The 27448-nt window shown below is 41.3% G+C and overlaps 1 protein-coding gene across 1 annotated transcript; it reads left to right on the forward strand.

Annotated features, from left to right (window-relative positions):
- On the forward strand, positions 1–25609 carry slc6a11b (solute carrier family 6 member 11b). The gene is made up of 15 exons (XM_015959084.3): positions 1–221; positions 578–811; positions 1096–1230; positions 2161–2301; positions 2379–2460; positions 5343–5475; positions 9396–9530; positions 17648–17751; positions 17877–18001; positions 18928–19040; positions 19311–19448; positions 21047–21149; positions 21661–21761; positions 24638–24808; positions 25252–25609. The coding sequence occupies exons 2-15, from the start codon at positions 595–597 to the stop codon at positions 25393–25395; spliced, it is 1842 nt and encodes a 613-aa protein (XP_015814570.1). The 5' UTR covers positions 1–221; positions 578–594; the 3' UTR covers positions 25396–25609.
- Positions 25610–27448: the final 1839 nt, after the last annotated feature.

Raw genomic sequence — 27448 nt, forward strand, 5'->3', positions numbered from 1 at the left:
GTCTGGAGTCCTCCTTTATATACAGGCGAGACTTGACAAAACCATCTCATTCATTTGCGTGTGCAGATTGTTTTCTTTCCTTGTTCTTCTTTTGTTTTCCCTCCTTCCTCTCTTCCTCACCCTCCCTGATCAGGCTTAACCAGCTTTTGAAAAGCTGATTTTTTTTGCGCGCATCACCTCAGGAGCAAAAAGGAGGCTTGATACTATTCCACAGGGGACTGGTGAGTACAGAGACTTCTTGTCTTTGCATGTTTTCACTCAGGTGCAATAATTTAACACCCAATTGGAAGATTTAGATATTGTGGACTATTTCTTACCCGTTATGTTTGTTCACATACTTTAAATTTGTGTCAACTGTGCTGAGGCTGATTTATTAGAGGAAATAAAAAAGGTGTGCAAGTATTTTCTTCTTTAAATGAACTTTCTATAAGCATTTTAATTTATTATGATGACTTTATTCTGTCTTTAATAAGAGGTTAAATTAAAGTGCTTCATGTTTTTAAACATTTTCACAAAACAGAAACCACACGCATTTTACATTTTGCAGAGATTTTCTTGTCTTTTTTTCTCCTCTCAGCGGGCTGCCCGAGCGTCATGACAGCTGAGAAGAGTGGGCCCGTTATAAACGGTAAACCAGAGGATGGCAGAGACCCAGAGGGGTCCAGCTCGAGCCTGGACAGCGACGAGTACGTCTACAATGAGAGGGGCATGTGGAACAACAAGATTGAGTTCATCCTGTCTGTGGCTGGGGAGATCATCGGGCTGGGCAATGTCTGGAGGTTTCCTTACCTCTGCTACAAAAACGGAGGAGGCAAGAGGAGAACGAACACAACTTTTAACAAAACTAGAGTTGGTGAAAACAGTTCCATGTTGGAAATTTGCTCGTGAAGTATTCTTGATAAAGCAGAAAATGAGCCTTGTGTAACAATTTAAGATAATTTATTAAGAAAATATGTTTAGCATGAGGAGAGGCAAGTTTCCTTCTTAGGCTGCACAGTACGGTGCAGCATCAAGCCTGAAAAGGTCACTTCATATGGCTGATGTGGCATCATTGGTAGGTTTTGAACAGCTGTGTTTGTCTTTCTGTGCATAAAGGTGCCTTCTTTGTTCCGTATGTCATCTTCTTCGTGTGTTGCGGCATCCCCGTGTTTTTCCTGGAGACGGCTTTGGGTCAGTTTACAAGTGAGGGAGGCATCACCTGCTGGAGGAAAGTCTGCCCGTTGTTCGAAGGTGAGTAGATGTTGTTGCTTTTCATCCAGTGCTCATAAATGTATTGACTATTGGTAGACAGGAAGACATTTACCGTATATGGCCATTGGCCGGTATACCTCCTGAAGCCAGTTTAAAGCCAGGCACATGCGCGGGTAGCCCAGTGCTGTTGCAAAATTGAATTAAAATGTATATTTACTTTTCTGAACAACATCTGCTTAATGAGGGCTCTAAAACTTTTTCCAATTAAAACTAATTTTTATTCACAATTTTTGATTTTTTTTAATACTTGGTCTGTCAATTGATTAGTTTGATTAGCTTTAGTTTGTCTGGTTTTAACACTGAGCGGTGCACCGAAGGGCTGAGCAGTGGCGCAGTGGTTAGAGCTGTTGCCTTGCAGCAAGAAGGTCCTGGGTTCACTTCCCGGCCTGGGATCTATCTGCATGGAGTTTGCATGTTCTCCCTGTGCATGTGTGGGTTCTCTCCGGGTACTCCGGCTTCCTCCCACAGTCCAAAAACATGACTGTTAGGTTAATTTGTCTGTCTAAATTGTCCTTAGGTGTTAGTGTGTGTGTGCGTGTGTGTGTGTGTGATTGTTTGTCCTGTGTGTCTCTGTGTTGCCCTAGAGATAGGCACCAGCCCCCCCCCCCCCCCCCCCCCCCCCCCCATGACCCAACATGGACAAGCGGGTTCAGACTTCTAAAACTGATTCAGCTTCAAAACATTTATGCATCAACTGTAATTAGTGACATTTTTGCATGAAAATAGCATGGAGAGCATCTACTGGCTCCCCAAAAAAAATCACCCCAAAAAAATCAGAGGCACATATCTGACCACGACTTCTACACATCGGTATGGGCAATAGAAAATCCAACATCCTTGACTTCTAGTCTTGACAGTGATTTCATATTTAATGACTCAGCTGCAGAAATACATTTTTTCCCTTTGCAGGTATTGGCTATGCAACACAGGTGATTGAAGCTCACCTAAACGTGTATTACATCGTAATCTTGGCCTGGGCCATTTTCTACCTCTTCAACTGCTTCACCACTGAGCTGCCGTGGGCCGGTTGCGGGCATTACTGGAACACAGGTAGTAGAAGGAGCCACAGGAGGAGATGCAGCTCATGGCAGCTAACTAACCTGCTCAGATCTTGTGCGTTTTCACAGAAAACTGTGTCGATTATTATGGAGAAAACGCCACCAACATCACAAACCCCAACGCAACTTCTCCAGTCATGGAATTCTGGGAGTGAGTACAAATTCTTGTTTTTCTTTTGTGCACAAAGCAACATCACAACTGTGGCGGTCACTGTATGTGTTTGGAAACTATCAAGATTTAATAGCTGGCATCAGGTGCCACCCCCCACCAAATAATTAGTCAGCCTTGTTCATATTTGTGTGTTGGCGGGCTCTGGTAGGCCGGCTGTCTCCCAGCGAGAGCCATGCATGTGGCAGCAGATCTCGCCTTGTTAGTGTGTAATGCTGACCACACTTCCTGTCTGGCTGCCAGTAGCTGTGTTCATTCTGATGGGTCGAATCTAATTTACAAGCCGCTTACATGAGTCTGCAGATTAGGATCAATACAATCATGATAAATATAGAAAAAAACTATTGTTAACCATGAGGCCAAGTAATCAGTTCATAAACTTTATTATCTGTACAATAAAAGCTATATCAAGCTATTTACCACCTTGTTTTAATTATTTTTTTATTTTGCAGGAAGTGATTTAACCCTCATTAATTTAATTTTAAATTTGATATCTCAAATATTTCTGGGGGTTGTTTACTCACACAACCAGCTCACATGTAAAGGAGGAAAAGGGAGGGGTAGTACTTGGGAGTAGGAGGTACGAGGCCCTGTGATACGGGCTGTTAGGTCCCTGTATGACCCGTGTTAGAGCTTGGTCTGCATTGCTGGCAGTAAGTCGGGCTCGTTCCCAGTGAGAGTTGGACTCCGCCAAGGCTGCCCTTTGTCACCGATTTTGTTCATAACCTTTATGAACAAGATTTCTTGGCACAGCCAAGATGTTGAGGATCCATTATGGTGGCTTTGGAATAAGGTCCCTGCATTTTGCAGATGATGTGGTCCTGTTGGCTTCATCACAACATGGTCTGCAGCTTTTTCTGGAGCGGTTCACTGTGAAGCAGCTGGGATGAGAATCAAGTCCTCTAAATCCGAGACCATGGTCTTGAGTTGGAAAAGGGTAGAATGCCTTCTCTGGGTCAGGGATGAGGTCCTGCCTCAAGTGGAGGAGTTTAAGAATCTCGGGGTCTTGTTCACAAGTGAGGAAAAGATGGAGCCGGAGATCAATAGGTAGATTGGTGCTGCGTCTGCAGTGATGCGGGCGTTGTATTGATCTGTCAGCTTGGTCATCCGGGAGGGGCTCAGAGTAGATTTGCTGCTCCTCCACATCAAGAGGAGCCCCCTGGGTACTTCCCTGGTGAGGTTTTCCAGGAACATCCAACATGGAGAAAACCTAAAGGAAGACCCAGGACACGCTGGAGGGACTATGTTTCTCAGCTAGTCATGGAACGCCTTGGGATTCCCCAGGAGGAGCTGGCCCAAGTAGCTGGGGAGAGGGAAGTCTGGGCTTCTCTGTTTAGGCTTCTGTCCCCACGATCCAACCCTGGATGAGTGGAGGAAAATGGATGGATGGAGGGGAACTGGTCACTTAGGGTATTCCAAACATCATTTTCAAGATTTGTGAGTAGGTACTAAATCTTGTAAACATACACAGAATAAGTTTACACACATCTGTTCACCTTCAGTGGCTCCTCTCCTCACAGACCTTGCCCATTTGTTTGGCCACGTGTATGTGTGTGTGTGTGTGTGCGCGCGCGTGCATGCGTGTGTGTGTGTGTGTGTGTGTGTGCGTGCGTGCGTGCATGTGTGTGCGCGTGCATGCGTGTGTGTGTGTGTGTGTGTGTGCGTGCGTGCGTGCGTGCATGTGTGTGTGTGTGTGTGTGTGTTGGACCAAGCCAGTGGCCATCCACCAAGAACATGTCATGATGATCAATAGCTGGTCAGCAGCCCCCGGGGTGAACTGGTTGGTAAGGTTTGGCAGACCCATGTGACTCTGCTGCTTCTCATCCTCCATCAGTTGCTGTTGCCTGATTCTTCTTCTGCAAACCAGAACATAACCTGCACTCACTGCCGCCAAAGATGTATGATGTCATAAATGCATGCACCTGTATGCCATTTTGTCACATTGGGTCATCACCGGTGCTGCTCTCTCAGATAACTCCACATTTAGACCCAGCTATAAATCAAACCACTTTAGGGCGTACAGTCTGGGGATGTTTACATTTAAATGGTGGCGCTACTGAGTCTACATTTAGCTAGCTGTTTGTTTGCTGATTTCTCTTTTGTATCAGAAGGATGTCACATAAAATCCTCAAGCTCATTAGCCTGTTTTCCTTCCTAATTTTTCTTACCATACAAAACTGAGCAGCAGTTGCTTCAGCGCTGTTCTCATATTGCCGCCACAGTGGCTGAAGTAATTTCCTCTTCGTCTTTTGCAGGTCTTCCATTTACTGTGTTTTTATTGTATAATTGTGCGTATTGTGCCCAAATATCTAAGGATGGGGAGCCATTTTTTACCGCAGCTCACTCCCTTCACTGTTGTGTTGCTGTCTGAATTATGAACAAGTGGATGAAAGCTTTGATGATGGATATTATTTATGTCAGACACTGTTCCTAGGATGTTTAATGAAATGTTTGTGAAAGACTAGAAAGGTGCTATGGGGGCATTTTCTGGTTACAATAAAAACAACAACAAAAAAACACACCTGGTTAAAAAAAACTATTTTGCCACCCAAAGCGTGTTTAAGAGGCATTGGAAATGGAGGCGGATAGAAAACGAAGAAGAGTTGTGCTTAAATGTGTGATTTTTAGAGATTTGCAGAGGAAAACAGCAAACCAGCAGAAGAAATAGCATTACTATTTATACTCAGCTGCTGCATGCATATATTTATTTTTCAACAGTGTTGTAACTTATTTAGCACAGCTAAATGCCTTGAGACAGAACTCAGTCTGTTCAAGCTTTTGCTTCAGCTTTTTTCCACATCTAAATAACACATTTCCAAAATGTCATAAGACTTAACAAGTAGTCATCTGTGTTTTCACATCAGACGCAGAGTGCTGAAGATATCAGATGGTATCGAACACATGGGGGGGATGCGTTGGGAACTGGCCATGTGTCTGGCTCTGGCCTGGTTCATCTGCTACTTCTGCATCTGGAAGGGACCCAAGTCAACTGGCAAGGTAAGATCCCTGTGTGCACGTGACTGGTGTGTGAAAGTGAGAGAGTCCCTTAGAATGAATGGGATTTTAAATAATCAGTGTTAAAGAGGAAGTTCACTGTTAATATTTAATTTTTAATATGATTGTCACTCCGAGTTTGTCATGCAGGCTTAACAGGAAAATACTCTTCTACCCTTATTTCCTGCATTTGCAGCTGGTGATAAATAATCGAGGAACCTTTTGTGTCAGAAAAAGCCACACAGCTCTGCTTCACACTGTAAATGATCATTCATGGACTCACTCATCTTAGTTACTGGATTTAGTGTCCAGGAAACAGCAAAAAAATAAAAAAGCTAACCATTAGCATTAGCGACTCCACCAAACTCCTCCAGGCTTGTGCTATTTGTGGAGATAAAACATCAACGTTGGAGAGTAAACAGAAGCAGTGGAAGAGCTGTGTAGCTGTTAACCAATCAGAAGTGAGATGTTTGCATGTCATGGATGTTAATTGCAAGACTCCAAATTCTGCTGTTTTCTGCCCCCCACTCCTCCAACTAAATTCTACTTCCTGAAACAGGAGCGCCAGAGTTTTATTCCACAGAGATCATCTTACCAGGCATTACTTTATGCCAGAGACCACTGCAAATGTATTACATCAACAAGTGCAGACCTTCTTCAAAGTTTTCAATTAGCGGTTTATTCATATTTGGATGATTCAGTGAGTGATAGTGCAAATTTCATGGTTTGTCTTTTCTTCTGATCCTAAAAACAACTCTCTCACATGAATCCACGTGAGGTTTCTCCTGCAACAGCAGAACAAAAAAGGTGTCTGTTCAGCCCACTTCTTTTTCCTCCTTTAATTTCTTTCCTTGAGTCTCATTTGGCAGATAGAAGGACAGTAACCACTCAGCAGCCCTATCCACCTCCTCACAGACTCAATGAGCCAGAATGAGCAGGAAGATAGAGATAAAGCGAGGAAAAAGGAGAGAAAGGAGACGAGGTGTGTGAGGAAAAATTAATGGGCCCACATTCTACATGAAAGGCGGGGGGAGCAATGCCTATATCTCCATAAAGTAGCTTTTGTTTGTGAAGTAAGACGGGAGAATGCTTCTCCATGGCTGGGCTTTAGCAGCCGGTCCAAGATTGATTCTTGTATTTACTGGAGGAAAAGGGAGCGTTCATGAAGAGCATGCAGAGTGTATCCTCATCCTCATCCTCTCTCCTGCTATGAGAAATTAACCACAGCTCACTTGTTGCAAGAGAGGGGTGCTTTTCTTTTCTGCAGGCCCTACAGCTCTTTCAGTTCAGACTCAGCTGAGCTGCTTGCTTTTGTTGGCCACATTTGCCAGCCATTCTCACATCTAAGCCCCGCTGTTAGATTTACAGTGAAGGCAGGGACGAGCTTGACCAGGGAAATTTGTGGCAGCGTAGATGTTTACCCGTGGTGTGCAGAAGGGAAACCACTTGCAGAGCTTTAAAAGTTCACAGAGAGACTGAAAATGATTCTTTTCATCTCCAGAGAGATAAAGACGAGGAGGGAGAGAAGGTTTAAGAAATGTAATCGTTTCATTTGACAAATTAAAGGAAGGTACTGCTGGGAAAGTGACACGCTTTCCCACACTCTCCTTGTAGGTTTCTGTTGGATTAACTGGGTTTATGCTGGGTAATCTCATGGATTTATTACAGTTCAAACAAGACATTGATCAGGATATTTTTACACAACTTTTAAACAGAGATTTTAAAGTTAAAGGTGTTCTTTCAGAGAAGGACGACGTCTTTGTCCTTTTTTTTTGTGAATGAGTGAGTAAATCACTACCTCATGCTGTTAGAGTGAACTGAACTTCAGGACTGTTGGATTAGGAAGTTCCTCGCATCAATGCGCTTCACTTCCTCCTCCCAGAAGTGTAAAATGAGTAGCCATTCATGGAAATGCTACATGCAGAAGGACTATGATGTAACCACTGTGTCTTCAGCTCTGTGTGTGCACATATGTTTGTAGCGTGTCCGTTTGTGTGTGCGTGCGTGCGTGCGGGTGTGTGTGTGTGTGTGTGTGTGTGTGTGTGTGTGTGTGTGTGTGTGTGCTCATGCACTTCTCTGCGAGCTTCAAAGGGAAGCACATTTTCCCACACTGCCAGGATCACTCCTCTGGGCTTCTCCTGTTAAGGAGACGGGGGCCAGAGGAGCCCTCTTTTCTTTTTGGGCTCCAGGCCCAGCTCTGCTCTGTCCTGTTCTGTCCTCAATTGGACTTTGAGTCAGTGCCAGAAAGCCGGAGGACGTATGTCCCCCCCCCCCCCCCCCCACCGCAAACCCCCCCCCCCCCCCCACCACCCCCCCAAATGCCTTCCAAGAGGCCAAAGTCTTTGTCCGGAGTCTTGAGATTTTGAGCACAGTTCTGTAAAACCTGAAAGGTTCTACAACAATGATAAAGGTTGGTTTGGTGGTTGGTAAACACTTGGCGCTACTGGATGTATCTATCAGGGTATTGCATCTTAAAGCGCAAAACAGAGAATCAGTTGCTTGTGACGTCAGGGCATCAACTTTGCTGCCATGCGACCGATGTTGAGTAAGTCACTTAAAGCAAACGTATTATGCAAAAATCACTTTATAAATTAGCATGCCATGTGGGTCTCTACTGCCTCTATAAAAACTTCAAAAGTGAAAAAGCCTGTCCATCTGTTTTCCGTCAGTGTCTGGTTTTTGGAATTATGAGCCTAAAGCGAGCCGTTTGAAAAGGTCCCCGTTTGTGACATCACAATGTAGATTAACAACAACGATACATTTAATTCATAAAGCACCTTAGATTTGTCAAGCAAACCTCAATGTGCTACAGAATAAGTAAAATTTAGAGGATGAAAATATCGTACACAAATCAAACATAATAAAAACATATTAAAAGTCAAAACGTGTTAGGGAAAGCTATGGAAACATTTTTGAAAGTCAAAAGGTCTTTAGGTGTTCTTAAGACTCCCTGTTTTGTGGGGCTCGCAGATGATCCAGCAGGGAGTTCCACAACCTTTGGAGCTGCTGCTAGCATAGAATCTGTTGACACCAGAGGAGCAGTGGCTCTACTCTGAGCCCCTCACTTCAGCAGCCAATCAGGGGAGTTGTGGGCGTGGCCAGTTCCAGCTAGTTTTTTCAGAGTGACAGACACCTGAGATGGCTCATTCTGGAAGGCACTGAAAATGTCAAGAATGATGCTTATTTATGCAAGGGAGATTTAGTGTAAATAAATTCATGTACATAGTTTGTGTAGACTGTCGACATGTTATAACTTACAAAATAATTTTGAAATGACATTTACCCAAACTGTCGCTCTGATGATAGCAGAAACTGTTACCCTACATTCAAATCACTGTCCACAAATTAAAAGCTAAATAAAAATCGGATGTGCATGAATTGATATTTATAATATTTTAAAAAGAAATCTACCTTGGTCTGTCAAATGAGCTTCTTTCACATAGGGAGAAGCTTCTGCTATTGTAAAGAGAAAAAGAAAGGTTAGCCTGAATATGGATGGTATCTTGATGCATGAGCAAACCTTTTGGTGAGGTCATGGTGGTTTATTTTTAGGTGACAGCACAACATGTTCCTAGTTGGAGCATGGTGGTGGAGTGTCCATGATGTGCCTGGCTGCAGTTTCACGCTCTGGTTTCATGCTCGAAGCCACGACCTGACCAGATCATCACCATCATGCTAGCAGGAACAAGTCACCCACAGCGCAGAAGGCTGTGCATAATATCAGGCTGAAAGGAATCTAATAATCCTGACCCCGCCCTTTCCCAGTGCAATTGACAAATATGTCAAATAAGTAAATCATTCCTTTGAAAGGCAGATACTTTTTTTATAGAATCTCAAAAACTTAAGTTGAAGCATGCAGCTTATTCAGTACCAGTCGTGTGTTGTGTGATCTGTTTAACGGATGTGTGTTTTTTATCCTGCAGGTTGTGTATGTGACAGCTACCTTCCCGTACTTCATGCTGCTGATCCTGCTGATCAGAGGAGTCACGCTGCCTGGAGCCTTTGATGGCATCAAGTTCTACCTCTACCCAGATATTTCTCGTCTCTCTGACCCTCAGGTAGGTCTCTCACCTCTGTGTCTGTCTCCAGCTGGTGACTGAAAACACTCTGAAAATTGACAAGGGTGCAAATGCTCTAGTTTTGGGCTTGTTGTAGAATTTGAATATTAACGCTTGTCCCTTTGATTTAAAAAAGAAATAATATCAGCGAAATGCTGTATTTCTAAATGACTGAATGTTAAATTTGGTAAATCAGATCAAACTGATTGTTTCTCCTGAATTTTGTATCTATAGAAAGTAGCAGGGGGTCGAAGTCCCAGAAGAACAGGTGGTGTTTTTACTATAGTGAATGCATGTAAATGGCTGTATTTCTGCATCCCACTCCTGTTGCAGCAGTGCTTTCATGTGTTGTTTTGTCCTCAGCCTTCGTACTCATGATGAAGCTAATCTAGAAAAACAGAGCCTGTGGGGTCTAAAGTTCACAATGTCATGTTAACACACACACACACACACACACACGCACACGCACACACACACACACACACACACACACACACACACACACACACACACACACACACACACACACACACACACACACACACACACACACACACACACTCACGTTTAGACTTCTTGACTTTGATAAAGAAGACAGCTTGGGTTGCCAGGAAACAGAGCACCAGATAATGGTGATTCATGATAGCTTGAGCTGAAAAAGACAAAGTTTGTTAAAAATAAAGGCTAAAGAGGCCAGCAAACAGGTAAATGTAGCTTGTGGAACTAATGTGAGTTAAAGTTGTTTTAGCAAATTTACAGAACAGGCTATGTTTTGAACGCAAACACGGTCACGGAACTATCACTCATCCTCTCGGGTATCTTCCCTGAGACGCTTCTGCTGGAATCAGAAACCTGCAATGCCAGCAGAAACGAGATGACACTAAACACCAGTTGCCATTTTCTAGGTCCAAATGTCTTTTGTTGTCCGTGACTTCAAATGGTGTATCTTTTAGGGATTCTGGTAGTTTGTCCTAAAGCAGCAGTGGTAGCAGCCGGCTGTTTCTCCTTCTCTAATATTATTGAGCGGAGAGCCTCTCACACCAGTGGTGTGCTGCTAATAAATACGTGAGTGCGTAATGAATGGAAGCGCAGCGGTTCAGCTATAACTGCATGGCGCAATAGTTACTCTCGGCCCGAAACGTTTTATTGGCAGAGGTTTTTAGACAAATGCGAGAGAACCACTTTAATAGTTATTTTCATTTATTTAATCTACACAATGCATTTATGACTACACTATGTTAGAACGTTGTCAACATGTTATCAGATCAATTGTTTTCCATTTGTCTTTGCAGCGTAAAAATTTAAATCTGTTGGAGAGAGAATTTCATTATTGTTTTAGTCACAATGGTTGGATTTAAAATCCATAAAATTACTAAGACTTCAAAGACTCAGACATTTTCTCTAAAATAAAGGAACAATTTTGTTTTAAAATTCAAGTTTTAAAAGATCTTAGATTTAAACTCTGCACCAAAAGCAAAGAGCTAAAAATCTAGTGGATCTCAGTTTTTGAAGAGGTGAAAGAAAAAACAGGCTTTAAAAATCAGCATTTTACTTTTCTGGCAGCTTTAGTTTACACCTAAACACCTGTTTGGCACTTTCCATATCAACCGCTAGTTCCCATGGTGGGACAGCTTAAATGTGATAACGAGAAAAGTTTGGTGCCTAATTAAAAAGCGTGAGCTCAGATACATCCTTTTACTTCCAACATTAAATTTCCTTCTTGCTGCAATCCAAGCTTTTTGTACCATGTTTTGTTTTGATAAACACACTGTCTTTTTTGTTTTAGGGTTTTAGTTATTGTACGATAATATTAAGCTAAAGTAGGACAGGAACTTGTAATTTATGTAGACCAATGATTTTAGAGGTGTTACGATCCAGGGTGTCTAGGGGGCCTGGGGTAACAATTGAGGACACATGTTCTTGTGTTAAAATTAAAGGGACTTTACAGAGTTTTGAATTTTTATGCTCGCGATTGCCCCCTCAGGCCAAAAGCGTAACGGCAGCTTCAATAGTAGGCTCGTGCAGGAGGCACGCAGGGTGTACGTGCACACTCCTTAATGAAAATAACAGCTGAGACAGTTGTGTGTGTGTGTGTGTGTGTGTGTGTGTGTGTGTGTGTGTGTGTGTGTGTGTGTGTGTGTGGCCCGGAAGACAGAGGACAGGAGAACACGCAGCTAATTAATTAAATAATTTGGTTCTGTACCTTTCTCTTCAGCACAGCCGACACACACACACACACACACACACACACACACACACACACACACACACACACACACACACACACACACACACACGCGCACACACACACACACACACACACACACACACACACACACACACACACGCTCTAAAACTCAGGGAAAACTCCAAACAGCCCTGAGTCATAACAAGAGGAGATAGATAAAGAAGGAAGGTGGTTTTTATTGAGGACATAACTTTTGACTTCAGTGTTAAATTAGCATCCTCTGAGACAATCGCATCTCTGTTCTGTTTACAAGGCTGTGTGTGTGTGTGCGTGTGTGTGTGTGTGTGTGTGTGTGTGTGTGTGTGTGTGTGTGTGTGTGTGTGTGTGTGTGGCCCGGAAGACAGAGGACAGGAGAACGCGCAGCTAATTAATTAAATAATTTGGTTCTGTACCTTTCTCTTCAGCACAGCCGACACACACACACACACACACACACACACACACACACACATACGCACACACGCACGCACGCACGCACACACACACACACACACACACACACACACACACACACACACACACACACACACACACACAGACACACACACACACACACACACACGCTCTAAAACTCAGGGAAAACTCCAAACAGCCCTGAGTCATAACAAGAGGAGATAGATAAAGAAGGAAGGTGGTTTTTATTGAGGACATAACTTTTGACTTCAGTGTTAAATTAGCATCCTCTGAGACAATCGCATCTCTGTTCTGTTTACAAGGCTGTGTGGAGTGTGTGCCTGTGTGTTATCCTCTGCGTTTACACCCCTGAGCTCACAAAGCCTCCTCCACTCTCTGCTCCTCTCTTCCTGACGGTGTTCCTCCATCCTCATTACACTTCTCACACTTGTTTCTCTTCCTCATAGCTGAATGTGTGTTACTCATTTACACTCGCCTTTCTGCAAGCAGAGAAAACTCTTGTTTTAAATTCATGCCACCACCGTTTTAGACCAAACTCGGCCGAACTCCGGGAAACAATAACGTTTTAGCTCCTGGTTTGAGCGTATTCAGACATTTTGTTTCCACAACACGAAAAGGAATAGTCATTGTTGTAAATTAGCATCAAGTGGGCTTTATTTCTTAATCTGCAGAACCTTGCATGAGTAACTTAGATTATGTTGTTTATATGAGTTTTAGATTTTATAATTTCTCTTTGAAATCTGTTTTCTTGAATTTTGGACATAGATGAGCAAGAATGGTTGGCTGTGACTGTAAATTGATCAATCAGATGTATTTTAAAGTAAAACTTTACTAAAAAAGAGTGAAACTGTATGGTTAGCATGAAACTAAATATACTTTACAAATTCTGAGAAATGGGACATTTTTAAGTTAACAACTGACCAGTGTTGAGAATAGCAGCATTTAAGTATAACAGCTCTACTAACGGCGTTATTTTTTAGGTAATGGGATGGTCTAATTAATTACTTTTCCAATCTTTGTGAAGCGCCTCGTGATTTTTATCTTGAGAGGCACTATAGAAATGATATTTTCTTCTTCTTCTTCTTCTTCTTCTTCTTCTTCTCCTCTTCTTCTTCTTCTTCTTCTTCTTCTTCTTCTTCTTCTTCTTCTTCTTCTTCTTCTTCTTCTTCTTCTTCTTCTTCTTCATCATTGCAACGCCGTTACCATTGCTGGGCCTGTAAAGTGATGCGTTACTTTAATGTGGTTAAATAAAGTGCAGCGCTATCAGGCTTTCTGACAGCCACACTATTGATGTGTCGGATATGCACGAAACGGCTCTTAAAGCCGATCTGAGCCAGCTCCTTCTTGGAGATGTCAGAGCGAGTGACACAGAGTTCTCCACATCCACACCCGATCAGGTGTTGAATACAACTGATGACATATTGCCTTTTTGAGGCGTGTGGGCTACCGTAGAGGCAATACCTACTCTGGACTGGGTGGCGCCAAAGAGGTACTTTTTTTACACAATAAACCTCAAATAAAGTGAAAATAAGAAGATAAACATGATTCCTTTTGAGGAGGAGGAGGTTGACTCTGATAGAGACACAGCAAGAGTCCATGCATTGGTGCTTGTTTGCATATTAAAGGTATGGCGGAGGATGTTTCTGAATTTCAGGAAAAACCCACGTTTTGAAAAAATACACATTCTGTTTACAAATAACTGCCGGCCTTGCAGCACTTCTTCTAGCAGTAATCTGAAATTAATTTCTCCAAATAGCATGCTGAACTTTAGCTTACCTGTCAAGCAGAACACTGGCAACAGAGACGCCTGTGGAGAGCCCAGTCTTTGCTTTCTAACGGTGAGGAATGAAGGCGTATCGGTCTGCACCTAAACAGAATGTGCAGGAAGTGAAAACTAACCCAGGAACTAGCACGTATAACGGCCTTGCATCAAAGCTTCACCAGAATGATTGGCAGCTACGCGGACCAATGGTTCTGCTCCGATAAAAGGTCCTCTGCTGTACCTTTAAGTCAGCAAACCAATCCGTGAGCTCCAGTCTAATTTTTGATTATATTTGGCTTGTGGCTTTGTTCTTCACATTTTCTTCTCTCTCTTATTGTCACAAATCAGCACAGTCAGAAATGAACAAGTTTTCAAGTCTTAACAGCTACTACTTTATACATTTATGGGTGTTTCTATGCTAATACACAACTACTACTGTTTTAAAATCAGACAGTGAGAAGGAGCAGACAGTGACATGACTGAAAGGGAATCCTGCACTTGCACAACTTTAGTTAATTTGTTTCTAAAATGTATCAATATGCATAATATTTGCAAAACACATTTAGTCTATTGATCAATCTTTCTTTCCCTTTTGTTATGGTTCATCGCCCTCAAATGGTCCGTCACACAATACTACCTCCAGCATTATCCTGATAAATTTCAGCAAAAGCTGATGTGAAACAGAAAGTTAAACCGAGCTTTTTGTTTTTAAGAAACCGTTTAAAAGATGCTTTGAGGGTTTTTTTTTAGTAACAGCAGTAAAACGGCAGATTGTGGCATTATGGCAGCAGTATCCGTGTTCGTAAATCTGCAGCTGAAGTCAGGGATGTAAGGCGGTACTGTGAGCCGTGGATTTACATTACAAGGACACTATCTTACAGCCAGCGCCATCCAGCTTTCACGCAGTAGAAACGTTTCCTGGAGCCACAGTCTCAACATGACCAAACAGAAGACAGCCAAATTAGGCACAACATCAACAAATGATTTTCTCTGAGCCTGGGCCTTTAAGGCTCCTCTACGCTGTGCGGCCATCAGCCGAGAGTGAACTAAAGGGAACATTAATGAACATTAGGAGAGAAAAGCCTGTTCTTCCACAGGAACAGTTCTGTGTTTGTGAGGTCACAGAAGTTACCGTGGTTACTCCCAGGAGGGAGCGAAGACCTTGCGTTTGTTAATTGTTTTACTGGGGGAAATGAGATTAGTCGCTGAATGGTGATGTGAGAGAGTTTTCAAATAGCCTTGATGCTTTAGGTTTGCATCTGCTAGCACCCTGGCGCTATCCCGTGGGTCCTGCGCTGCTCTGCAAACACGATTCATATAGAAGATTTTAAAGCTCTGGGATGAAAACTATTTGAGTCAATAAATTTGTCATTAGGGAGGGAAAAATACTTGAATATGTGGTTGATTCATAATTTTATTTGTTTTTGCTTCTTTAGGGATCAAAGGAAGAATAGAAATGCAGCATCAAGAGTTCAGAAGTGTTCTTTTGTAATACTGAATCATGATCAATGATTTGGAGTTTTAATGCTTCAAAGTCAGCTTAACCTGTTCACTCAAACCTTCTTCTGTTCAATAACCTTGTCTGACCATCCATCATTCCACCCAATCTGGCTGTTCATCCATTCATCTCTGACTTTATCTTGGGACAATACTGTCAGGCCTCCCTCTCTACAGTAACACTTGTAGCTCATCCCTGGTGACGCCAAACCACCGATAGGTAGAAAATGTTCTTGTGTCTGTGCCGGGGCCCTAATCCTTCTGAACATCATCAAAATACCTCCTTTAGAGAATCTCCTTAAGCCATCACTACCAATCAGATCCATCTAATGTGGTCAGTCTGTGACTCTACTCTGAACTCTGACCTGCTCTTGAATACCTGAACTCCCCACCATGTCCCTTAGGACAACAGGGTCCAACCTCCCTGGGAAAGTCTGGAGAGGAGAGTTTGGCTGATGGTCAAAATGTGTTCAGGAGGAAGAAAGTGGCTTTCATTGTGGTTGTTGATCACTGGACCAGATCTTCAGCCCCTCTGGGGTATTAGAAGGAGTTTGAACAACCGTTTTCATGTGTTTGGTTGATTTGAAGAAGCTGATGTAAAACAGTGTTTAAGGTAAACCATGTTTGAGAGTTTATTGCTCGTCACATCACACATTTATAGCCAGTAATTAAGTAAGTACACTGTAAAAACAGAGTTCTAAAAAAAAACCTACTTTTTAGACATGTTATCTTATTTTAAGTCTAGAAACTAGCATGAGAATCTAAATTTAGATTTATAGACTAGTTGGGCGACGGTGGCACAGGAGTTAAGTGCTCGCCCCATAATCGGAAGGTTGCAGGTTCGAGCCCCGCTCAGTCTGTTGCTGTCGTTGCGTACTTGGGCAAGACACTTAACCCACCTTGCCTGCTGGTGGTGGTCGGAGGGACCGGTGGCGTCAGTGCTCGGCAGCCTCACCTCTGTCAGTGTGCCCCAGGGCAGCTGTGGCTACATCGTAGCTCATCCCCTCCAGTGTGTGAATGTGTGTGAGTGGGTGAATGACTGATTGTGTTGTAAAGCACCTTGGGGGTTCCAGGACTCTAGAAGGTGCTATATCAAGTACAGACCATTAACTATTTACCATTTAGTTTTAAGAATTCTAGCCAAGCTACTTTTAATTTTCCCATTGGCAGATTTTTATTTATTTTTTACTAAAAACAAGAAAGTTTGGATCATATTTAAAATTATTTATTCTATTTAAGTACACCTAATGCTATTTTTCTAGAGAATATTTTTTCTTTATAGACTAAAAATGAGACAAAATGTCCAAAAAATTAGGCTTTTTTTACTTTCTTAAAACCCAGTTTTTGCAGTGTAAGAAATTCTAAAGTTTTAAATGGCTTTTAAAAAATGAACTATGTGGATGTGTTCGCCTAATCAAGCCAAAACCTCTGGAGCAGTTTGCAGCAGGTGCAAGTTAACACTTTTGAGTCTGAAGCCATGGTGCTCAGCTGGATAAGGAGGGAAAGCCAAGTTTAAGTATCACGTTTATGAGAGCGTAGAACAGAGATTATCATACAGTTTCATTTACATTCTATAATTAACTTTACTAGTGAAAAGTATTTGAGTCTGATAAAAACCCGAATATTAAAAACTTAAGTGAACTTTTAGCTTCATTTGGTTTAAATGTATGCAGCTGCTCCGTGTTCTTTAAAAAAGAACCATAAAAGTTTACCTAAGCCAGTCTTTCATTAGACTCACTTTGAGATGAAAAACTTGGCAAGGGTGGCTAACCAGGACACGGTGGAGGGACTATGTCTCTCACCTGGCCAGGGAACGCCTTAGGATTCCCCCGGAGGAGCTGGCCCAAGTGGCTGGGGAGAGGGAAGTCTGGGCCTCTTGCCTTAGGCTACTGCCCCCATAACCTGACCCCAAATTAGCACAAGACAATGGATGGATGGATGGATGGATAAGTGGCCTTTTTCTCACCTAAACCAAGAATTCCCATTAGCTGGATGACTGAGAACTTATACCAGTTTACCGTTCAAACATGTAGAACATCTGAACGGTTTCAAACATTCTGAAATAATCATAACCTTTAAAAGTGAGCTGACTGAGTCAACGCTGATGCATGCTGCACCTTGAGTCACTCATGTCTCCTGGTTGTCCCTGAAGGTCACACCACATGCTGCTGAATCCTTTTGACCTTGCTGTTCTAGGTATGGGTGGATGCAGGAACCCAAATCTTCTTTTCCTATGCCATCTGCTTGGGCTGTCTCACCGCTCTTGGGAGCTACAATTCCTACAACAATAACTGCTACAGGTAAAGATGACTCAACTGTTAAACGGTGATAACACAGTGTCTCTGAGGTAAAGCACGGTTGTGTTACTTGGTGTGATGTCCAGTGACTGCTCAAACAGAAAGTGCTGTGTCTTTGTCCTCCTCAGGGACTGCATCATGCTGTGCTGTTTGAACAGCGGCACCAGCTTTGTGGCAGGTTTTGCCATCTTCTCTGTGCTGGGCTTCATGGCCTACGAACAAAATGTTCCCATCGAGGCTGTGGCTGAATCTGGTGAGAGAACCGGATTAATGCTCAGAATAAATCCGAGTTTGTTCTGCTGGTCCTGTGCAGCCATGGCAGACTGGGAAAAGAGAATCTTCATGCCTTCACATAACTTATTGTGCTAAAATAGATAATCCTTCCCAGTTATATAACACCCGCACCTAGGCTTTTAGACCGCTGCATTATGGTTTATTTAAGTCAGCATGAATGATTTAGGGAAAGTGACAGAGCAAGAGAATGGAGATGTTTGTCTTCGGCTGCAGCAGAGACAAGAGTTTCGTCCTGCAGACGATGCTCTCCTAAACAACACAATGCTGGTTGGGTGTTTTTTGCTTTCTGAGCCAGAAAGTTCTTCACTTTTAGCCCATTTTATGGACTTTTTAGTGAAATTAGAGGAATTATGCAACCTGTTTACAAACTGACACAATTTTCTGAGAAAAGAAAATCAAACAGCTTCCACTTAAATTATAAAATATTAAAGTTACACACTCCCTGAGAGCATCTGTGTAGGTCTTCTTTTTGAGTTAGTACAGCATTCTGCACACAGAGCTCAGACTGGCACTCAACTAATGGATGGAAATACTTCCCTGGCTGTTTAATACTTGAACATGTTTGTGTTTCAGAGACATTCAGATTTAATCCCTCTTTTCTGCTTCAGGCTTTTGAGTCATATGTTAATCGGTGAAGCGGTGTGCACCGACTGTATAACACCAAATACTAAAGAGACTATCTTTTTGGAGATAGAACCAGACTAGTTGTCAAAAAGTGGTAACAATTATTAAAGATTACACAATCAGAGTGTGACATTGTTACGTGTACTCAATCAAAATAAACTAATATAAATGCACTAAAACCAAATATTTACATACACTGTATGTATCGAACAGTTTTTGTCTTCTTTGGGATGTTTGATGTTAGTTTTTCTCTTCCTGCAGGTCCTGGTCTGGCCTTCATTGCATACCCCAAAGCTGTAACCATGATGCCTCTGTCTCCTCTTTGGGCTTGTCTCTTCTTCATGATGCTGATTTTCCTCGGCCTGGACAGTCAGGTGGGTAAGAGACAAGCTGTTGGTGGATGATGGGCTGAGCTAAAAGGAAGTCAAAACAAACGAATGAACGTAACAAGCTCTAGGCCGTGACCTAAAACTAAAAATGTTCCTGTGGTGAAACTTTGTCTCACAACCAGACTGTTGCAGACAAACTGGCATTTTATCCATTTTTAGGTTCAGCACATTTTCTGTGTAAACCTTTTCCTTTTTGTTCAGTTTTCTAGTGCTTATGATCTTTATTTCATGTAGGTATTATTTTGTGTTTGACAGTTTGTGTGTGTTGAGAGTCTGGTGACGGCTGTGGTGGACATGTACCCAGAAACCTTCAGGAGGGGCTACCGCAGAGAACTGCTGATCCTCGGCATGTCCGTCATCTCCTTCTTCATCGGACTCATCATGTGCTGCGAGGTGAGAGTCTGTTACATCACTTAAAGGAGCCATCCCGTCTGTGTGTGTTCAAACATGCATGATCTCCTTTGGGTCATTGATTAAACATGTAGTACTGTTGTGTAAAAACGGTACCATTAAACTGGTAAATCATAAACACATGGAAGTATTCAATAAATATTTATTGTGTTCACTACGGTTTAGTCTTTAATTATCTTTATTTGTGATAAAAAGGCTACTAATGGGTGTGTTTCTGGAAGTTATTTCATCTTCACCATCTTTTATCATTCTCATTCTCATTCTCCTTGTCATCAGTGTCCTTCTCCTCCTCCTCATCATCATCACCATCATCATCATGGTCATCATCGTCCTCCTCCTCTTCATCATCATCATCCTTCTCCTCCTCCTCATCATCGTCACCATCATCATCATGGTCATCCTCCTCCTCTTCATCATTATCATCATTATCGTCCTCCTCCTCCTCATCATCATCATCACCATCATCATACTGGTCATCCTCCTCCTCCTCATCATCATCATCATTACCATCATCATCATGGTCATCCTCCTCCTCTTCATCATTATCATCCTCCTCCTCCTCAACATCATCACCATCATCATCATGGTCATCCTCCTCCTCTTCATCATTATCATCCTCCTCCTCCTCAACATCATCACCATCATCATCATGTTCATCCTCCTCCTCTTTATCATCATCATGGTCATCATCGTCCTCCTCCTCTTCATCATTATCATCCTCCTCCTCCTCATCATCATCATCACCATCATCATCATGGTCATCATCGTCCTCTTCATCATTATCATCATTATCATCCTCCTCCTCTTTATCATTATTATCATTATCACCATACTCCTCCTCCTCTTCTTCATCATCATCATCATCATCATCCTCACCCTCCTCCTCTTCATTATCTTCATCCTCATTCTCATCCTCCTCCTCTTCTTTATCGTCATCATCATCATCCTCTTAATCCAATTCCTCCTCCTCTTCCTCCTCAACTTCATCATCATCGTTACATCCAGACAGGTACTTTGTTACATTTCATTTCGTTTCAGAATAAAAACAGCTCTAAACATTTAAGCTACACCAAACCAACATTCTGTTATTAAACAGGAACACATCTGAACTCCAACATGTGGACGGTGAGACTTTTGAGCCTTCACAGAAGTCCTGCTGTGCTTTTAAGAGCTTTAATCTTTATTCTTCAGTGAGAGGGAAGAACCTGATCCCTCACACAGTCAAGATGGTTTTTCAACCATGAAAAGGTTTTCATTTTTTTTGTAATACACTTCAGCCCACCCTCCCGTATGCTGACTCAGATAGATGTTTGGCTCTTTGTGTCAAAAATAAAGTGTATGATTATGAAATAGTTTTAAAGGACACTATTGGGGACAATATGGTCAAATGAAAAGGGCAGTAGGACGTGTCAATATTTAAGAATAACTATGAATAGAAACAATGTTTAAAATCCCCAATCCACTGTGAGGCCATCTGTGTCAGCAACCTGCAGCATATTTCACAATGTTAAAATGTGTTGCCAGGTTGATGAAATCATATTGAGATGATGTGAGACCTAACTCCTAACTTGTGTCATCAGGGAGGGATGTACGTATTCCAGCTGTTCGACGCCTACGCTGCCAGTGGCATGTGTTTGCTCTTCGTGGCCATATTTGAGTCCATCTGTATAGGCTGGGTGTACGGTAAGAAACAAAGTCATCAAACATTTGACTTTAACTGTTCAGATTTATAACAGTTTTACAGTTTTGGAATAAACAGCTGTGACAGATCAAAAAACATAAAACAAGCTCAAAGGGTGCTGATGGAAAAATGTTGTTTTTCTGCCCCCTGCTGGAGAATCATCTCAAACACACTCATGGTTCTTTTGACATTTCATGAGAGGAATATAATTAAAACAAAATAAAACATAAACTACGCAGTAAAGTTTATATTTTTCACTAATGAAATAAGCTCTATTTTATGCACATTTAGCTTTTCAGTGAACACATGAATAGTATTGCTGATCCAAGCAGGAAATCGGTATTTTTTTTTTACCAGTATTTCTTCTTTTTCCCTGAAAGATTCAGAATAAAATTGAATCACATCCCATCAGCAGCCATGTTCACGTGACCAAAAACCATCCAAAGACATCAGTCACATCATTACTTGGATGACGCATGCAGTACGTCTTGAGTGAGACTTATTTGCTTTCAGGAAGTGACAGATTCTACCTAAACATTGAGGACATGATTGGCTACAAACCCGTCTTCTTCATCAAGTGGTGCTGGATGATCCTGACCCCGGGCATCTGTGCTGTGAGTTCAACTCAGTCACAAAAACAGCAACAAACACAACACGCACGGACACACACACACACACACACACACACACACACACACACACACACACACACACACACAAACAGCAGCAACGAAACCCAGATGGGAGATATTGACTTGCTTCGTTCCATTTGCTGTTTTTAAGAGACACAAACAGAAAACTAAATACTTTTCTGTTTGTGTCTCTGATCGAGGTTTCCATTTAACTTTGAAAAATATCTAATTTTCACTGATGTGATTTAATCAGAGTGCTGGTGCACTTGTTTTTATGAATTAATGAATAAAACACTTATTAGATTTAAAAGTTCATCTTACAGGTCCGCCAATTAAAAAAATTCTAACTCCACAGAAGAGAAAAGTGAACATTTTAAAATGTCAGGAAAACAGGGATATTAATGACGGATGTTAGTGACCACCTACCTGTTTTCGCAGTCTTCAAATACAAATATCCCATAAAACAAAACATGACCATGAACTACAGAAGAGATAAATCAGTTAAAGCTGTGGAGGCATTAAACAAAGATCTTAATAAACAAAATTGGAAAGCGGTATACGTCAGTGATGTCAACGCTGCATACGCATCCTTCATGAAAATGCTGGTGAAGTCATATAATAACTGCAAATTAATCAAATCTACAGGTAAAAGGGAAAATCAACCTTGGATGACTAAAGCTTGGTTTATGCTTGACGCATTTACTTTCCGGATGGAACGCGCTTCACAACTTGCAGCATTTATGTTTCATGCGCCTTGTCTCTGCGGTGAGCCAATATTCTCCCAAACTGAACGGGGCAGCATGGAGCTCTACGGCATGCATCCAACACTACACCATAGTAGAAGTAAAATGACTGTTGTTTACAACATGGCATTCCAGCATTTTTAACGGCGTCCTCGTCTTTTCCGACAGTGCGAGCTATTTCTCTCCAAGAATCATTAACAACATGTTGATCACAGTGATCTCTGAGAGCTGAATCATACAAATATCTGAATTTACGAACCTCTGCCATACTAGTTTGTCCCAGTCCGCCATGTTTTTCCGCCTCCGACCGTACGCGTGTTAAGCTTGGTTTATGCTTGACGCATTTACTTTCCGCTTGGTGCGGCTCGCGGATGGAACGCGCTTCACAACTTGCAGCGTTTATGGTTCATGCGGCTTGTCTCTGCGGTGAGCCAATATTCTCCCAAACTGAACGGGGCAGCATGGAGCTCTACGGCATGCATCCAACACTACACCATAGTAGAAGTAGAAATTACTGTTTACAACATGTCATTCCAGCATTTTTAACAGCATCCTCGTCTTTTCCGACAGTGCGAGCTATTTCTCTCCAAGAATTATTAACAACATGTTGATCACGGTGATCTCTGAGAGCTGAATCATACAAATGTCTGTATTTACGAACCTCTGCCATACTAGTTCTTGCCGGTCCGCCATGTTTTTCCGGGTCCGACCGTCCGCGTGGTTAGAAATTTTCCTAGGTGTGCGTTGCGGAAATTTTGGGCTGTGCAGAGGCGCGGTGGAGGGAAGTGGTTGTTAAAATGATGCAATTTTGCCGTGCGGACCTCGCGGACGCGTCAAGCATAAACCAGCCTTAAGGGATTAAAGAATGCGTGTGCAAAAAAGAATAATTTAAATAGGAGGTTTTTTTTTTATTACAAACAAGGGAAGCAGAAGATAGATATAAAAAATATAAAAATAAATTGGTAACAATAATTAGGAAGCAAAAAATATTATTATGGTAATCTATGGAATCAGAATAAAAATAACACAAAAGCTACTTGGGGAATACTAAACAGTGTGACTAGTAGAGAGAAAACAAAATCCAGCATTCCAAAGCATTTTGCTAAGGACAAAAAAGATATTTATGATGATAAAGAAACCACTGATGAGTTTAATGATTTTTTGTAAATGCAGGTAGGAGTTTGATGGAAAACAAACCAATAATAGAAGATAAATTGACCACAATGATTAGTACTGTCAATAGTATTGTCTTTGACAAAGTAGATAAAGAAGAAATACGAAACATTGTAAAAAATTGCAGAAACAAACGATCAACCGATTATCAGTATCTGGACATAACTCTTAAAACCATCACAGAATCTGTCATTGAACCATTCACTTACATTTGTAATCTATCACTTTCTACTGGAAATTTTCCTGACGCAATGAAAACAGCTAAAGTCATTCCTTTGTACTATAAGAGTGGTGATAAACATAGTTTCAATAATTGCAGGCCAGTGTCACTGATTCAACAGTTTTCTAAAATATTGGAAAAAGTATTTGTATCAAGGTTGGATAAATTCATCGATAAAAATAATATTTTAAACAATGAACAATATGGGTTTAGAATTAAACATTCCACAGCAATGGCAATAATGGAATTAACAGATAAAATATCAACAGCAATTGATAATAAAAATGACTTTGTTAGTGTTTTCATTGATTTGAAAAAAGCTTTTGACGTCATTGATCACTCAAGGTTACTTCAAAATTTAAAAAAGAGAAAAAATATCCTGTTTATGCCTGTGATTTTAATGCATAAAGAAACACAAGGAAGCAGAGAGGGAAGCTGGGAAATCATCCATCCTTGTTTTATCCAGAATCTTCGTGAAGCAACAAGCTAAGCGTCATTCATTGTTATTCAGCGGTTGCCTGTAAATCCATTTTAAATGAAAACTAAATAAAGGAGACAGAAAAATGGAAATTTGTTAAAATTATTATAATTATAATTTTAGAGATCTGCAATCCTAAAACAGTTATTTCGTCAGACAGCATCTTCTGGATCAGTGAAATATTTAAAACGTAATTCAGAATTTAAGAATTTCTGTTAAAAATGTGTTTTTCTTTTTCATGCAGGGGATTTTCCTCTTCTTCTTGATTAAATACAAACCTCTGAAGTACAACAACGTGTACACATATCCTGACTGGGGTTATGGGATCGGCTGGTTCATGGCCATGTCCTCCATGGTGTGCATCCCACTGGGAATCATCTGGATGATCTGGAAGACTCCTGGCACCTTTTCCGAGGTACAAACCTTCACTGGAAAAATCTTATTTGTAGAATTTTTTAAAGTTGACAAAAAAACTGAAAACACTTCAAGCATAACACAGTGGTTTTAACAGAAGTGGAGCAAATCTCTCTGAAGAGAGCTGTGTGAAATGCAAGTGATCTTTCGTCTCTAGCAAATATCTTTAATATCGTAATAATTACTTCCATAAAGACATTTATGAGATTTTTTGGCAGGAAAAAGCCAGTTTGGTCTTTTGGTGAGGTGAACAATCCAGAATCTATCAACAGTTTAATCGGAGGAATTTTATGTGATGTTATTATCGGTGATTGACACGATTGATTCAAAGAGAGATGAAAATCAACATTTATCGTTTTTATACAATAACACCGTGCAGCAGTTTTTAAACCCAACTACTACAGAAGGAAAGATGACATTATCATCTTGTTTTTGTCACTGCAGAGGATGAAGAAACTGACCACTCCCAGTCCAGATCTAAAGATGAGAGGCAAACTCGCCACCCTCAGCCCTTACGCTGTCAAAGATGCAAAGCTCAAGGTCGATGGCAAAATATCCACCGTTTCAGAGAAGGAGACGCATTTCTAACTGACCGAGTTGTCCCGAAGCCCAACAAACAAAAACTACAACATCGACATTTGCAGAAAACAAACAAACGAACAAACAAGAAGTGACATTAATTACTCAGAGAAGCTATTTTTGGTTTTGTAAAAAAAAAATGAAATTTACACGATTATGTAGTCTGCTTCTGTTTTGCACAAAACTTTAAATAACATGTTTGACATTTTCATTTAACACAACTGTTTCCTGTAGGCTTAACCATTAGGTGTGTTTAACAGCATGGTTAAAATCTGTTCTGGTAACCTGGGAGTGAAGGTCACACTAGTGTGTGTGCCTTCAGAATGATGCCGACGTGTTGTGCTGCACGAGGATCGCATCGCTGTACCTCTGGATCAGAAACAATAGCAGCTTTGGAGATGATTCTACAACTTATTGTTTTCTGAAGTAGCTCATCATCCTCAAAAGGAAAAGTTTTAGTCATTTACAAAAAGGTTTATATTTTAATTTGATCAGAAGCAGCTGCAACTGCAAACAATGGTTAACTTGGGAGGTTTACAGCAAAACTAAAAAGGCAAGAGGTTCAAACATTGTTTCAAAAGAAAAAAAAAACATCTTATTTTTCTGTTTGGGCCACAAATAGATGCATGTGACTCGCAGGCTGAGTCCAAAACACTCGTCTTCCTCCTCTAGCTGCCCTCCTTTAAGTCGTGGATCTCTTGTCATTCCACAGTATTTTTTCTGAGCCTAACAAAGACTGACAGATAGATGTGCCTCAAACCCAGAGTTTTTCTTTCCTGCCCCGCCCGTAGAGAGATGACGAACGCACATCAGATGAGCATTTCAAACCTCATCTGTTCTCTTATTTTCCATCTTTTCATTCTTGTCTTTCCTCCTCAGCTTCACCCTCTCCCTTCCTGCTGCTTTCAATATCCTCATATTTCTTCTGCTTCTTGTTCTGCTTCCCTTCATTGCATGCTTGGGCTGAATAATTACAAAGGCCTCAGATGAATCTGCAGTATTTTGCATTTCATCAGCCATATTATTGCTACTGACCTGCATTTGTGTGCCCTTTTGTCTGACACCACAAACCTTCCAGTTTTAATTTTGCTGTCTGAGCCACTGCAGGGCTGCGTGTGCTGTTCCTGCAACCGAGCTGGTCTCACTTTCTAGATCTGTCCCATCTAAACCCCAATTTCCTTTGTCCAACAAAGAGTTACTTCCCTTCTTTATTGTGATTTCTGATGAAAATGCAATCAGAGGAGAGCATCTGAGGGAATAATAAAATCATTTTCTAACAGTTCTTAGGAGGAGAAGAAGAAAAAGGCAGGTGAGGGCTTAAAGAGCTGCAGAGTGGAGGAAGTGAGTGATTGAGTAGAAAACGAGAGAAAACGAGGAAGTGTTTAGTATGTGAAGCTCCTTTTTAAGTGTTGACATTCTTAAAACCCATAATGGACCCTCTGATGCAGGTGCATTCATACAATATCACCTCTTCACTGATGTTTGTACAAGTTCATAGATGTGTGTGTTCAAAATTCTAGCCTGCTGTTTAACACTGATCACATTGATGTACATTTTTACATTTCTTTCTAGAAGTCTGGTTTTATTCTCAAGATGAAGACTGTTTAAAAAAGGAGATTGATGTAATAAAAAAGAACTTTGTTTTTGACTTTTGAAATGTTCAAAGCACTTGATACAGAACTGTACTGAAGTGTTTTACTATTCCAAACTGTTCTACACACATTTTGGTTTTCACAGGATACAGAAACTGTCTGCTTACTCATTTTTAAGAATAAATCTGAAGGAAAGTGGGCTTTAGACTCTGGACATTTTGTTTATTGTTGTCTTATCTCATTTGAATCATCATCGTCCTTATTTCTACAGCACCTTCCACCACCTTCTCGAAGGCCCAAGTTGCTGTACGCCAGCACAGTACAACAGGCACAATAAAACAAAAACATGATAAAATAGATGGAGACAAAGTATATTTATATAAGAAGTCTAAAAAAAGTCCAAAATACAAAATTTAAAAACACAGTGAAAACCCAGGCATGACCTGGAAACTTGGAGACGCGTGGCCGAT

Source organism: Nothobranchius furzeri, chromosome 3, assembly GCF_043380555.1.
Source record: "Nothobranchius furzeri strain GRZ-AD chromosome 3, NfurGRZ-RIMD1, whole genome shotgun sequence".
Classification (NCBI taxonomy): Eukaryota; Metazoa; Chordata; class Actinopteri; order Cyprinodontiformes; family Nothobranchiidae; genus Nothobranchius; species Nothobranchius furzeri.

Excerpts from the sequence above, each read along its gene's own strand:
- slc6a11b (XM_015959084.3), top strand. The coding sequence starts at position 595 with ATGACAGCTGAGAAGAGTGGGCCCGTTATAAACGGTAAACCAGAGGAT. Across the intron at positions 18,002-18,927 it reads CGAGGCTGTGGCTGAATCTG|GTCCTGGTCTGGCCTTCATT; the intron begins GTGAGAGAACCG and ends CTCTTCCTGCAG. Across the intron at positions 21,762-24,637 it reads TGACCCCGGGCATCTGTGCT|GGGATTTTCCTCTTCTTCTT; the intron begins GTGAGTTCAACT and ends TTTTTCATGCAG.